Source organism: Corvus brachyrhynchos, unplaced genomic scaffold, assembly GCF_000691975.1.
Source record: "Corvus brachyrhynchos isolate BGI_N302 unplaced genomic scaffold, ASM69197v1 scaffold150, whole genome shotgun sequence".
NCBI classification, from domain to species: Eukaryota; Metazoa; Chordata; class Aves; order Passeriformes; family Corvidae; genus Corvus; species Corvus brachyrhynchos.
The window spans coordinates 3,095,958-3,109,222 of NW_008236162.1; the positions used below are offsets into that span (position 1 = coordinate 3,095,958).

General features: G+C 61.9%; 1 protein-coding gene across 3 annotated transcripts in view; it reads right to left on the reverse strand.

Moving 5' to 3' along the window:
• Nucleotides 1-12,400, reverse strand: part of FGFR1 (fibroblast growth factor receptor 1) — a 21,140-nt gene extending 8,740 nt beyond the window's left edge. For 2 of the 3 annotated variants that reach the window (XM_017732062.1, XM_017732056.1), the window contains exons 1-3: nt 2,432-2,697; nt 1,643-1,726; nt 1,031-1,206 (exon numbers count right to left, since the gene is read on the reverse strand). Coding sequence is in view for 1 of the 3 variants with exons in the window: in XM_017732064.1 (XP_017587553.1) it covers nt 1,031-1,206; nt 1,643-1,726; nt 2,432-2,695; nt 10,796-10,886 (615 nt within the window). In the remaining 2 variants the exon portion in view is untranslated. Of the gene's footprint in view, nt 1-1,030; nt 1,207-1,642; nt 1,727-2,431; nt 2,698-10,795; nt 11,004-12,282 lie in introns of those variants that run through there. The other variant, XM_017732064.1, reaches the window with a different exon arrangement.
• Between the last annotated feature and the right edge of the window lie 865 nt (nt 12,401-13,265).

The window sequence follows — 13,265 nt, forward strand, 5'->3', positions numbered from 1 at the left end:
TGCTCCCAGCTCCCAGGACAGCCTGGCCACGGAGCCAACTGTGCCGAGAAGCAGATGTTGTGAGCCGAGCGCGATGGGCTCGCCTGGCGTGTGGGGACACCCCTCTCTGGTGGCCCCCGTGTGTGGAGGGAACAGACCAGCATTGTTCCTCCTGCAAGAGCTGCTTCCCCGGCTGGCCCTGGGGTTCAGACCCCCACTGCTCCCCACGGCCAGCTGGCCCTGTGCTGGCCCGTGGGCAGGTGCAGCCTGGGTGTCCTGCACCCGGGACACTCTGTGGGTGCTGCTGACCCAGTACATCCCCTCTGGGAGAGTCTCAGTGGCTCTGCCAGGCAGAGCACTGCCCAGACCCCTCTGGCCACGGGGCACCAGGAGGCTCTCCAAAAGCCAGCCCTGTCACTGCTGGCTCCAGCTGTGGCTCCTTGTGGCATGGATGCTGGTCCTCCCATGGGCCTCGTCTGCAGCAGCAGCAGCCCCACTGCAGGACTGGAGCTGTGAGAAGGGAAAGCTGAGCCACCATCCCACACAGGCAGCATCTGCAGCCTGGCTCCACTGTGGGTGCTCGGGAAGCAGCACTGAGCTCCTCCTCAGCTCAGGAAGACAATGTGGCCCCCAAATGTGGGCTGGAGCACCCCTGGTGCTGGTGCAGCCTCCACCAACCACTGCTGGGCATGGAGGGGCTCCTCCAGCCCAGGGCTCCTGCGGATGCCCACACCCCTGTCCCTGCCCAGACCCCTGTCCTCGGCAGGGGATTAGGGGGAGGTGGCCGAGCCAGGCGGGCTCCTCAGCATGAGCCCCCTCCCCCAGGGCTGAGCTGGTACAAACATGACCCAGAAGCAGGTCACTGCTGTAGGGCCACTCCCAAACAGGAATGTCAGAGGGGCCCATCTGCCCCTGCCGGGGTGGTGTGGACGGGGGCTTGGTGCCTCTTAAGCCGCAGAGCCCCTTCCCAGTCCTCCCCCTCCCCACGAGCCCCCAGCCCTCGAGGTGCGCAGAGCCAGGGGCTGCTCCCCCAGTGCCCCGGCCCCCGTACCTTGTACCCCCCGATGCGGTGGTCAGGCTTGAACTCTTTGCCGTTCTTCAGCCAGCGCAGGGTGGGGTTGGGCGTCCCGCTCGACGGACACTTGAATTTCACTGTTTTGGCAGCAGGGACAGCATGGAGCTTCTTCTCCATCTTCTCGGGATAGGTCCAGTATGGAGCGATGGCCTCTGGGGAGCAGAGGGAGGGCTCAGCACGGCCAAACCCAGCAGCCTCCCGCTCCTGGAGTAACCCCAAGGATGCCCAGGGCAGGGCTGAGACAGGAATTTTGGGGAGATGCCAGCAGCCAAGCCTGGCTACAGCAGGGAGGGGAGCCCTGGGACACAGGGCATTATCCACGAGCCACAGCAGCCCTTTCCTTGTGGCGTGGATGTTCGGCTTACGTGGCTCCAGCAGCGGTGACCCCAGTGCAGCCGTGCTAGCACACTCCCTGCTCTGACCCAGCTGCTTCACCCACTGCACCCAGACCTGCTGTCCCCACTGCGCCCTCACCACTGCCGGGTGCCCTGGGCTGCCTGTCCCACCCCTGGGCGATGCTCGTGTGTGCCCAGCCTCCCGTTGCCTCGCCACAGGGCAGCGCCGTGGGCAAACCCAGCTCGCACGTACGGTTCGGCTTGGTGTTATCCGCCTCCTTCTCCTCCGACGAGGAATCATCTTCATCATCATCATCCTCCGCAGAGGGGAGAGCGTCTGCAAGAGAAGCCACGGCCCTGCTGAGCATCTGTGTGTGAGTGGACCTTTGTGAGCGGGGCTGACAGGGACCGGAGCATCGTGGGGAGGTGGTGGGGGCTGTGCCTGGTGAGGCAGGAGGGCAGGGTGGTGCTGGTGCCCAGCAGGGGCATGGAGATCTCGGGGAACACTCTGCACAGTCCCCAGCACAGCCAGGGCCAGCAGAGCCCACCATCCCGGTGCCTGCAGCCATGGACATCGTGAAGAGATTTGGTGTCAGAGGTGACCAGAGCTCCTCACCCCACATCTGGTGCCACCAACACCCCTGGGGTGGCAGCCAAGACCCCGCGAGCACAGACGTGTCCCCACCTCGAGCGTTCCTCCCTCCCCAGCCTCACACTCCATCAACACCAGTGCAGACCGCATCTCCCACCCAGCACGTGCCCCTCCTGGGCCGGCCCTGCAGCCCCCTGCCCCCTCAGATAAACGTGAGATGACCTCCGCTGCTTCTCCCTGCACTGCAGCGGCCAGGAAGCCACGGCACCACACTGGAAACTCCTCCGGGCACCCGCAAGCTGCAGGTCAGCCCCAAACTCACCGCGTGTGGCCAGTGTGTGCTGGCGAGCGTGCAGGGGTGTGCAGGGGCGCGCAGAGGCAGCCTGCTCCTCGCTTCACAGCCCGGCCCCGCGGCTGCCCCTTCCCTGCATAGCCGGGGCTGCTACGAACCTGAGATGTTCACGGAGAAGTAGGTGGTCTCGCTGCCCGAGGGGCTGTTGGTCATGCAGGCATAGAGCCCCGAGTCCTCGGGCACCACGTCCCTGACCTCTACCTCCTCCCCGGTGATGCGCGTCCGGTTGTTCTCAGCCAGCTGGATGCCATCGCGCACCCAGTTGATGCTCTGGACATCATCCCGCAGCCGGCAGCGCAGCTGGAGGAGGTCACCGGGGTGGGCTGAGTAGGACTCCACTTCGATTTTTGCTTTGGGCAGAGCTGGAGGAGTTAGGGGAGAGAAGAAGAGAAAAAAAAGGAGAAAAGGAATAGAGACCAAAGAAAAACCATGCTGCTGCTGCTGCTGCTGCTGCTGCGGCCTGGTTAATGAGGCAACATGCGCTGCTGAGATGCTCCCGCTGCTGGGATGCTCCCGCTGCTGGAATGTTCCCACTGTGGCACCGGGGACCCCAGCACCCAGGGGATGGAGCTGGCGGCAGCAGCAGAGCAGAGGAGAGGCAGAGGCAGAGGCTGGGAGCACCCCCAGCAGCAGCGAGCACCCCAAGCAGCACCAAGTGCTCCCCTCCACAGCAGGACCTGCTCAGTGCCTGGGCAGTTCCAAAGCCCTCACCCTTCTCAGCTCTTATGGAGCGTGACAGGGCAGAGGCTTCCTAACGGGGGAGAATCAGGCAACTTGTGACAACTCAGGCAGTGCCGCTGCACGGCAGGATCCAGCCTCTCCCAGAAGCATCCCAAATCCCTGCATGGCTCTGCCACACTGCAGGGGTCTCAGGATCCCTACCACCACAAGCGGGCAGCCAGCAAAGCAGGCCAGGGCCCCCATGGCACCAGGACCCTCACCCTGGTTAGAGCACGGCGGGGCAGGGATGAAAGGGCAGGGGCTGGGGGCTGAGGCAGGACAGCAGGCAGGGAGCGAGGCAGGACAGGTCAGCCCAGGGAGCTCTGGCCAGACAGGTGCCGGCCATGGCGTTCCCATCCACAGCACTCCCAGGCAGGGGAGCTCAGCTCCCCGAGGTGACACTTGTGTGAGCAGCACAAAGATCCTTTCTCTCCATCCTGCTGTGACACGATCTCATCTCTCTCAGCCCTGAAGTGTCCAGGGCTCTGTCCTCAAGTACCGCCCTCCATGACGGGTGGGTCCTGGTCCCAGGCTTGGGGAAGATGCTGGGTTTCAAATCACCTCTTCCAATTCCACAGCCCAAGGAAGGGTTCAGGCTGCTACAGCTCTGCTGAGGCTCCCTGTGATGACGTGGGTGGATGCAGTGTGATCGTCATCCCAGACTGAGCTCCACGGGTTGGCGGGCACAGCTCCAGAGCCCAACTCTTCAGGCACCCCTTGACCTCTGTCTCCTCCCAGTAATGTGTGTCCAGTTGTTCTTGGCCAGCTGGATGCCATCAGGATGCTGAGGGAGCAGCATGAAGGGGCACAGGGCACTGCTGCAGATGCTGCTCTCAGGGGCAAGAGACTGGGCTGGAAAATCCCAACAAATGCAGCAGAAACAGCCAGGAAACATTCAAGCTTCAGCTGATCTGTAGCTTGAGGGCTGAGCCCCTCAGGATTTCTGGGTGCCCAAGACAAGAACAACCTCTGCTCCTGGCTCTTCACATGTGCCCTGAACAGCCACAGGGCAGCTTGCCCTGGGCCAGTGGCTGTGGAGTGAGTGACACAGGGTCTCTACTGGCATAAAACAGTAGAGGAGCCAGGGTGTGCAGGCAGCGCAGGGCCAGGACCGGCAGTGAGGCCTCGCTCCTCCCTGCTCCTCCCTGCACCCAACAGCCACTCCGTACGGCCAAAAACAAAACCTCAGCTCTCCAGAACTGATTCACCACACCGTGACCTGCACTTCACTTTCTGGCCTCTTCTCTTTGCCTTGGACTGATGAGAAGCTTCATGGGAAAAACATTCACGAGCAGCTCCAGAGTTTCTCCTCTTTCTTTTGCTCAGCACTTGAAGGAAAACAGTGGGATGGGGAAGAATTCCCTTTCCTCAGTTGCTGTAATACCAATGCCAGGGCTCCAGTTCATCCGTGAGAGATTACAAAACATTTTAATGTGGAAGGGGAAGACCAATGAGAGCCCCTTTGGTGGTGGGGAAGGGTCTTACTTTGCAACCCTGTTTCCCCCTGATTTTCTCCCACAGGACGGGCACTTCTCACAGCTCTGATTTGTGTTTCAAGTGATTAGTCACAGGCATCTCCGAAGGCTCACAAAGCAGCAGCGACATCCCATCCTGTCTGTCTGAACACCCCGGGTCTGGGTAAGGCCACATCCTCCTGCCTGTCCCAGCTCCCTCCTCACACCGAGCAAGGTCAGTGGGCAACAAACAGCCATGAAAACCCCAACCAGCCGCCCCAGCCATATCTGCTCTTATCTGGCTCCCAGCTCTGCCCCTTCCCACGCACCAACAAAATTCCCTATGGAACGGAATAACCCTGCAGGGAAACCTGGGTGGTGGCTCCTCCTGGCCTCCAGCTCCACCAGCACCCCACAGCTGCACCTGTGGAATGTGCAGAGGCAGCCTGGCATGGAAAAGGTCTTTGGACAGGGGAAAATTTTCGGGGAACCCAGCCTAAGCCAGGGCTTGAGGAAGCAGTGATCCAGGTTCAGGAGGGTCCCTTCCCAATGTCCACAGGTCCTTGGGTACCCTGTGCAAGTCCCACTGCTCTTTCAGACCCCTGGGCATGGGGCCAGATCCCCTTTCAAGGCTTCCAGCCCCCTCCTCCAGCCCCACAGAGCCAGGGCTGGTTTGCATCAACAGCATGACTGGGAGGCACGGAGGTGTCGAGGTGATGGACGGAGAGGGGAGGCAGAGGGCACAGCAGGGCCCTGCTCTCGGTCACCCACAGCACTTCTCTGGCACTTGGGATGAGGCGGAAAACGCGGCATGGTGGGAACGGCCTGGGAAGGAATTCACAGGCTAATGAGCATGTCCAGGTTTGCTCAGCCTCTCGGTGGGAGCGGCGCTTGAACAGCGCCATGGCCCTGGCATGCAGAGAGCACCATGGCTGCCGGGATGGCACAGATGGCACCGAGCACCGGGATGGCAGCAGGGGCACTGAGAGCTGCTGGTGTGAGCCGTGGCACTGGCGTGGCCTCCACTTTGGTTAATGATTGCTGGACTCATTAGCCTGATACATCCGTGTCTCATGTTCTGCTTTCCTGTAACCTAAACCACAGCACTGGGTACGGCCCCACAGCACAGCCTCATGGAGACTCCCCATGGCAGAGCCCCTGGCCAGTTGCCCCCCATGGGCACAAGCCAGGCCCACATGGGCCACCTCTCCAAAGGTTCATCAGCCAGACAAACACTTGGCTCTCATCCCCGAGGCTCTGGGTGCTCCTGGCACTGCACAAAGGTCGGTTAGTGGGAGTCCTCACTCCAGCTGGGAGCTCTGGGGTTGGTCACAGCCCCTTTGAGCAAACAGGGTGACAGTGAGGAGAGCAAAGCAACACCAGTCCCACAGGCCTTGTCCCATCCCAGGGGACAGGAGGGCTCATGCCCGTGGGGAGCCCCAAGGTCCCCAGAGAGGCGAGGGGCAGCCCCAGCTGATGGTGCCTCCGTGAGCACCCCCAGAAGCAGTGCAGTGCCATGGCCGGGACAGTCGCTGCGGGTTTATTACTTTATTCCAGCTTTGAAACAGAACCGAGAGCGGAGCCGAGCCCAGCGAGCACTGGGCAGATGGAGAGTGTCACCAAGGGCATATAACTGTCACTGGCTCCCCCGGGGCTAGCCCCCGACAGGGACAGCAGGGACAGGGACATGGGGCAGCCCTGGGGACAGGAGCTGCACGTGTTCATTGTGCCCCCCAGGCTGGGCACACACAGCGGGGAGCCCGGGGTGCACCCTCTGAGCGGCGAAAGCCACAGGCTGCGCTGGCCATGGCGATGGTGACGATGGCAATAAAGGGGCCAACAAAGCGGCGCGGGGACAATGCGGGCGGGGGGCGCCGAGCCGCAGGCGCCGGTTGCCCTGGAGACCCCAGCGGGGCTTTCCGAAGGTATTTCCTGAAGAAAAAGCACACACATGCCCGGCAGCCCCACTAATCCCAACAGGAAGCGCTCACCGGGACGTGGGGATTGGCTTCTTTTTGATTTAAAAAGCTCCTCACCCTGCCGTGCGCCCCCAGCCCGGGCTGTGCCGGGGGTACGTCCCGAAGGGTAACATCCCAGCACCCCAGTTGCTCCCAGAGCCGTGCAGATCCCTGGATCCCCTGCTCCAGGGAAAGGCTGCAGCACGGAGATGCCAACAGATGAGCATCGCGGGCTCAAGGCACACGCGGCTCTCGGATTGCTCAGGGCACCCCCAGCTCCTCCTGTCCGAGCCAGCCCGGGGGGCCGCGGGCTTCTCCACACCCACCCTCCGCTCCCCGGATGCCTCCTCCTCAGGGAGAGCGGGATTTATGTCCCGCTCCAGGCCCTCCCGCTCTCCCAGCCTGCACTGCAGATGAAGCAGCACTTAATTAACAAGCGTGTTGGGAGTTTGCAAAGCTGTCAGGATAAACCCACCCCTTTTCCCCGGGGCCCCCCCGGCCACGCTCAGAGCTCCGCAGCGGCTCAGAGCCCTGGAGGCAGTGGCTTGGGGCACAGACACCTCTCCACCAGCTCCCACCAGGCATGGGACAGACGGGGATCACAAGAGAACACCCCAATCCAGTTTTTGGCTTGCTTTGCCTGGCCCTGGCTCACCGCCGGCGCTGGGTGTCCGTTCCTCTGCTCACATCCCTGCTGCACAGCCCCAGGCTGTTGCACAGGGGGGGCTCGACAGCTGGCAGCCCGCAGACACTCGGGGACCCTCCTGCTCCCCCCGGCGTGGCTCCGCTCACCCTGGGACAGCTCCACAGCCCAGGCTCTGGCAGAGCACGGCTGCTTTTCCCAAAGACTCATATTTCTTCTTTTCCTCCTCAATTAAGGGCCAGAGTGACAGCATCCGAGTGGAAAGGCGGGAGGACGGAACAATGCCGGCCCCACAGGCTGGGAGGGGACGGCAGCGGCGTGATGCCCTGGAGGACACAGCCATGCCTCGGGGAGCCGGGACTGGGCGGCTGCAACACCGGGGTCTGGGGGTGCTGCTGGGCCCCCTGAGCTCCGGGAACAGTCCTGGGCTGCTGCCATCAACAGCAGAAGCGCAGGAGGCTGCAGCCTTGGCAGGGAATCTCTGGGCTGCTCTTGGGGCTCCAGCAAGGAGTCAGCGCCTTCAAATGGGATCCCCTGGGGCTCCCCGAGGCACTGGGGGGGAGACACCCAGAGCTGCAGAAACAAGGGGAGACTGGACAGCAGGGAAATGGGGAGAGGGACAGAGCCGAGGGTCAGCAGTGCCCTGGGAAGAAGCAGGGACAAGCCAAAGGTGCCGCCTGTGGGGATGCTGGGCTCCCCCAAGCTACCCGGGCTGAGCCCATGGCCTGCCCCGGACTTCTGGCTCCGGCAGGGTGTGGAGCAAGACCCCCTGGACGAGCCGGGGACAACAAAGCCCCGGGAGCCAGGGCCCCTGCTGGCCCCGCAGATGTCCAGGGGGGGGTTAAGCCTGTGGCCAGCTGGGCAGCCAGCAGCCCTGGGAAATGGGGCAGCCATTGGCCCCTGCCCCACGGGGAGAGGGCTGCAGCCAAACCTCCTGTGCTTTGGAGAGCAGATGCACCCCCTGGGGAAGTATCTGCTGCACTGGGGCAGCTTTGGGGCTTGGTGTGCCCCAAAACCAGCTGCCCAAGGCAGGAACCCCCCCAGGACACGGCTCCCCACAAAAATCTGCTCGGCCACTCGGCAACCCCTGCAGGGCCACGGCAGCCCCCTGTGAGGAGATGCCTGAGCAGCGGCTGGGACAATGGCAGACAAGGAGAGAGGGAAAAAAACCTTGGCAATTTTCTGCAGGTTTCTATTTAACCTGGAGACAAAGAGCAGCTTTGTGCAAGGGAGGGACAGAGGCTGCGCATGGAAATTTCTTGGCTTTTCCCCTTAACCAGGGTTTTTTCACCACCTCCAAATTTAGGTAACTATAAAACGCAGTAAGTGCCCGTTAATATTTTATTTGCTCCAGATTTTTTGGTACCGGGAGGGAGCCCCTGAGAAGCAGAGCTCCCAAACTCCCTCCCACACCACAAGGAGAGGGGGGCCACAGCTGAACCCCCCTCCACATGAGGCCAGGCCGCTGACCGGCCGCGGGGGATTACTCCTCCCTGAGAAGGGAGCTTAGCTGCCTCAGAACCGGGAGTAAACTGAAACCCCATAAACATCCAGAACAAAGTCCGGGAAAGCTGCTGCCTCCACCACCGAGGGGACCGAGTGTGGCCGCTGCTGCCCCCAGGGTGATGGGGGGATGCTCCTGTGTCACAGTGCTATGGGGGAAGGACAGAGATGTTGGCCCCCAGGACACGATGGCCCTTGGCATGGGAGCTGAACCCCATCCACAGCCCACGGGACCCCAGAACCCCTGGGGCGGGGTCGGAGCCTGCCCCTGCGAGATGCTGGTGGCTCAGCCCTGGCTGCAGGTCCTGGCCCAGCACTGGCTCTTCCCATCCCACACGTCCTGCTGGGAACATTGTGTTCCCACCAGTCGGCTCCCGAGCCAAGGGACGGATTCTGCCCCAGCCGGGCTCCTGCTGTGGCACTAATTGGGCCGCCCTGGTGAGAACCGTGTCGGGAAATGTTTCCAGAGGTTATTGTTAGCCCTGGCATGAGGTTGGCGAGGAACCAGCTCCCTCCTCTCCAACCTCTCCTCCTCCACTGCCACCGCCTGACGCTGCTCCCAAACCCTCCAGGGGCTGTAGGGCTCCTCACGCACCCCAAAATTCACCTGTGCTCAATCAGCTTCCCTCAGCCTGAACACCCCAACACCTTTCCCAGTGCCACAGCTGGGGCTGGGGCTGCAGGTGCTGCTCTCCTAGCAGCACAGAGCCATCCTTACCCCAAACACTGCCAGGAAACCTCTTCCAGGAAGAGCAATCTCCTGAGAAAAACATGTTTACCACTGTCTACCACATTGTTTACAGATGCGGGGAGCAGGCATGCCAGTGGAAAAATGTCAGCAATGGTCCCTGTGAGTGAAGCTCTGCCCAGGCTCCTCTCTGGAGCTGCAGCTCCCCTGGGACCGCTCATGGCTCCAGCTGTCTCCTGGGGTGTCACCTCACAGGGTGTGACCTGTGACCAGGGTACCTGCTGCTCGAGAGGTGCCAACCCTGGGACCCAAGGGCATCACCCAGGCATCTCCCACTGGGGCTGGTGCGGCTGCAGCAGGGGTCACTTCCTGGCTGCCAGCTCCCACCCCAAACCCTCAGGGGACCCCAGGGCACCACACACCACCGTGCCCATGCCGGCCACAGCAGCAATCTGCCTCTCAGGGTTCTGCTGGGAGGAAGGGGGAAGGGGGAGCGAGTCTTAAAAAGCAAAGCAGTGCCCACAGACCAGACATTCTTGGGTAATTAGAACCAAAAGGAGCGAGTCGAAGTCCTGCGCAGCACTGCCAGGTCTGGTTATTCTCTGCCTCGCCGAGGGCCGAGGCTCTGACACGCCGGAGCAGGGCTCTCCGCCAGGGCCAACTCTGCCCAGGGCCAGGCGACCCACTTGGCCCATCTGCTGAGCCCCCACACTCCAGAGCTGAGCCAGGCTGAGGCAGGAGCACCCCTGGCCACTGCTACCAGCCCTGCACTACTCCTGGGGGACAGCAGCGATAACGAGGGAGGGCATGTCCTCGTCAGGGGCTACGCACTCCCCAGCCCCAGTGGAGCAGAGATTTGGACTGCAGAAATCACCTGAGCCAGCCCCGGCTTTGAGCCCCACCTTGGGCATTCCCAGCTGGGAGCAACACTGGAGCATCCCGAGGGTTTCTGCAGGGTGCATTCATTCTTAGCACTGCCAGCCGACAAAAGCTGAACCAGTACCCTGCACCCCAATCTTCGACCCCACCAGCTGAGCCCAGGATCACCCCAGTGGGGCCAGGCAGGGTGGGAGCAGCCTCACACACATCCCGGATTATAAATCTTCACAGGGGCACAAAAGCCATGACATGGAGTGACCCCAGCGGGGGACACAGCCCCCAGGGCTCTGTATCCTCCTCCAAACCAACAGGTCGGGGCGTGCCATAATTTTTCTCCAGGTTTAAAATGTCTCCAGGCACTGCTGGAGCCACACACCCACTTCTGTGCCCACACAAACCACTCTGGGACAACATGTGCCATGTCCCCAGAGGCACCAGCTCTCAGGCAGCCGGGTGACACCCCAGGTGGCACTGGGGACGTGCTGGTGGCCCCATGGCTGGAGCACACGCCAGCCTCTGCCTCTGCTGCAGGGAGACCAGCTCATGTCGCCCAAGAGGAACACAAAGGATGAGGAGCGGGGGCTCCCGGTGCGGCTGCATCGGGCTGTGCCTCTTACCTTGGTCGGGCAGGGTGGGGGCCGGCCGGGCAGCGGAGAGCGCGGCTGCGACCAGCACAGCCCAAAGGATGAGGCACCGCCAGGTAAACATCCCACTGCTGCAGCTACTGCTCGGCGACTGGGCTCCGCAACTCCCACTCCATGGGGGCCCCAGGCTGGCCCCGGGCGGGCGCAGGGGGGTCTCCACAGGGCTGGCAGCCCCTATGAGCTGTAAAGGAGGAAAGCAGAGTCAGGGCAGGGCCAGCTCCCCCACATCCCACCATCCAGCACGGCTGCACGGTGGGATGCACTTGCCATGACAGGCGATGTTCCTCCTGCATCCAGCCCAGACAGCAGGATGTCCCTGGGTCACGGGATGTCCCCAGACTGCAGTGGCAGGTCTCCACAGACCCCTCAGCCGCCTGACACGACCTGGCACTGACTGGCAGGGTTATGTTTCCCTGTGCAAAAGCGCTGATGTGTCAAGAGTGAAACTGCTGGTGAAGCAGAACCGAATGCAGCAAAATTTCCCCGAATGGTGAGAGAAACATTATCGCTGGTTAAAGAAAGGGAGATTCCTGCTCTCCTCCTCCTGCACTTTGTCAGGTGTTGCTGACCCATGGCTTCACTGAGGGAAATCCCTTTTCCAGAGCAAAATCAGATGTTGTCTGTGCCACCATCCACCCCAGCAAAGCAGATCTCACTGCAAACTCCAGCCCCCTCCATTCCCTATAGGATCTATAGGGCACATAGCAGCCACCCCCACGGAAAGGAGCCGGAGGGTCAGCCAGCTGCGGCCGATCTCTTTCCATCAACAGCTGTTTTTGAAGTGGCTGTTTGAGGAGAAATCCCCCAGCTTCCACGGCCAATTCTGCAACTTGCTCTCGTCCCTGCCAGCTCTCACGCTGGGCTCTCCAGCCCACCCATCCCCTCAGGTCCCCATCCCTTTCCAGGGGACTGCTCCATGCAGAGCAGCTTTGGAGCTGGGTTCTGGCACAGGGAGGCCCAGCAGAGCCTGATCCTGTCTCAGGGTGCTGTGGGGGTGTGCCCTCCATGGCCTTCATTCCTCCTTCCCTCTGACCATCCCTCCTTCTCACCATGCCAGGAGCATGGAGCTCTTCCAAGACACGTTCCAGGAGGACGCTGGAGCCCGAACCCAGCCGCCCCCGGCCAACTGCTCCGAGCCGTGTGGATGGGAACAAGCCCCTGTGCTCCACCCCCGCGCCACATCTGCACCTCGGCAGCAGCCTGGGATGAGGTCCCGACACTGGCCATGGCTAATGGTCCCGCGGGCTCTGCCGGAGCGCTCGCCGATGAGATCCTGCCCAGCATTGCACAACCCGCACAGCCCCGGCCAGGGCGCTGCTGGCAGCAGGAGCTCTGGGAGAATTACAAGGACCAGGATGTGGACAGGACAACACCACCCCACAAACCCTTTCCCAAGGCACCTCCCGGGGTATAGCTGTGCCTCCAGGCCCCACAGCCCTTGCCGAGCATCCCGAGCTCACCCGGTTCCTCTCCCAGGGGACGTGTGCTCCCCGCTGCCGCGTGCGGTGCCGTTCCCAACCTGCCGCGGGAACAGGCGCTTCCTTTCGCCGAAAGGCGTCAGGCTGAAGTACACACTGTTAAAAACAGTGAGTAATAATCGTAGTGAGTAATAAACCGCTACTCATCCTACCCACGCACTACGGAGCTCTGGCCTCTGCCTCTCCTGCTGTAGTGCGAGAGCGAGTCCCTGCGCTCCCTGTGCCTGTAGTGCTGCCTTTTCCCCAGGGATGGGCTGAGCAGCCACAAGCCCCAAAGGGCTCAGATCCTCCAAAGAGCCTCTGCACCCAAAGGAAGCCCAGCTGGGGTGTAGCTGTGGGGGCTCCAGCTGCCTCCTTCCTGCCCAACTGCTCTGGCTCTGGCTGGCACAGGAATATTTGGGACCCAAACTATTGACAGAAGGAGTTGGGCAGGGAAAAGGGTGCCCAGCAAACATTGGCATTATCTCCAACACCAGCGCTCCCAGGCACTGGGTAGTGCTTGGAAATAGTTATCGAATGTTCAGGATTTATCAGGGTTTGGAAGGGGGAGGTGGAATTCTTTGACGGGGGAAAAAAAAAGTCTTTGGTATTTCTGGAAATTATTTTCTGTCTCTCAGTGGCTTTGTTTATCGACAGCACATGCTCCCCGGAACATGCCCTAATGCGGAGCGTCTGCGTGGGCCTCCCGAGCCGGCCCCGCGCCGAGGGGAGGGATGGAGGGATGGAGGGGAGCCCAGTGCCTCCAGTTCCTGAAAAATGAGTCAGTGCTGGCTCGCGCACAGCAGAGCCCTTCTCCAGATACACCTCGGAGCGGGTGCCTTCCAGCTGATTCAGGGGCTTGACAGCAGCATATTTCCATGGCGTAGGGATCACTCGGCAGCACAGAGCTGTCCCGTGGCTGAGAGGGTCACTGGGAGGAAGGGAGGAACAGAGCGAAGTGTGCCAGGACCCAGCAGGAGCACACA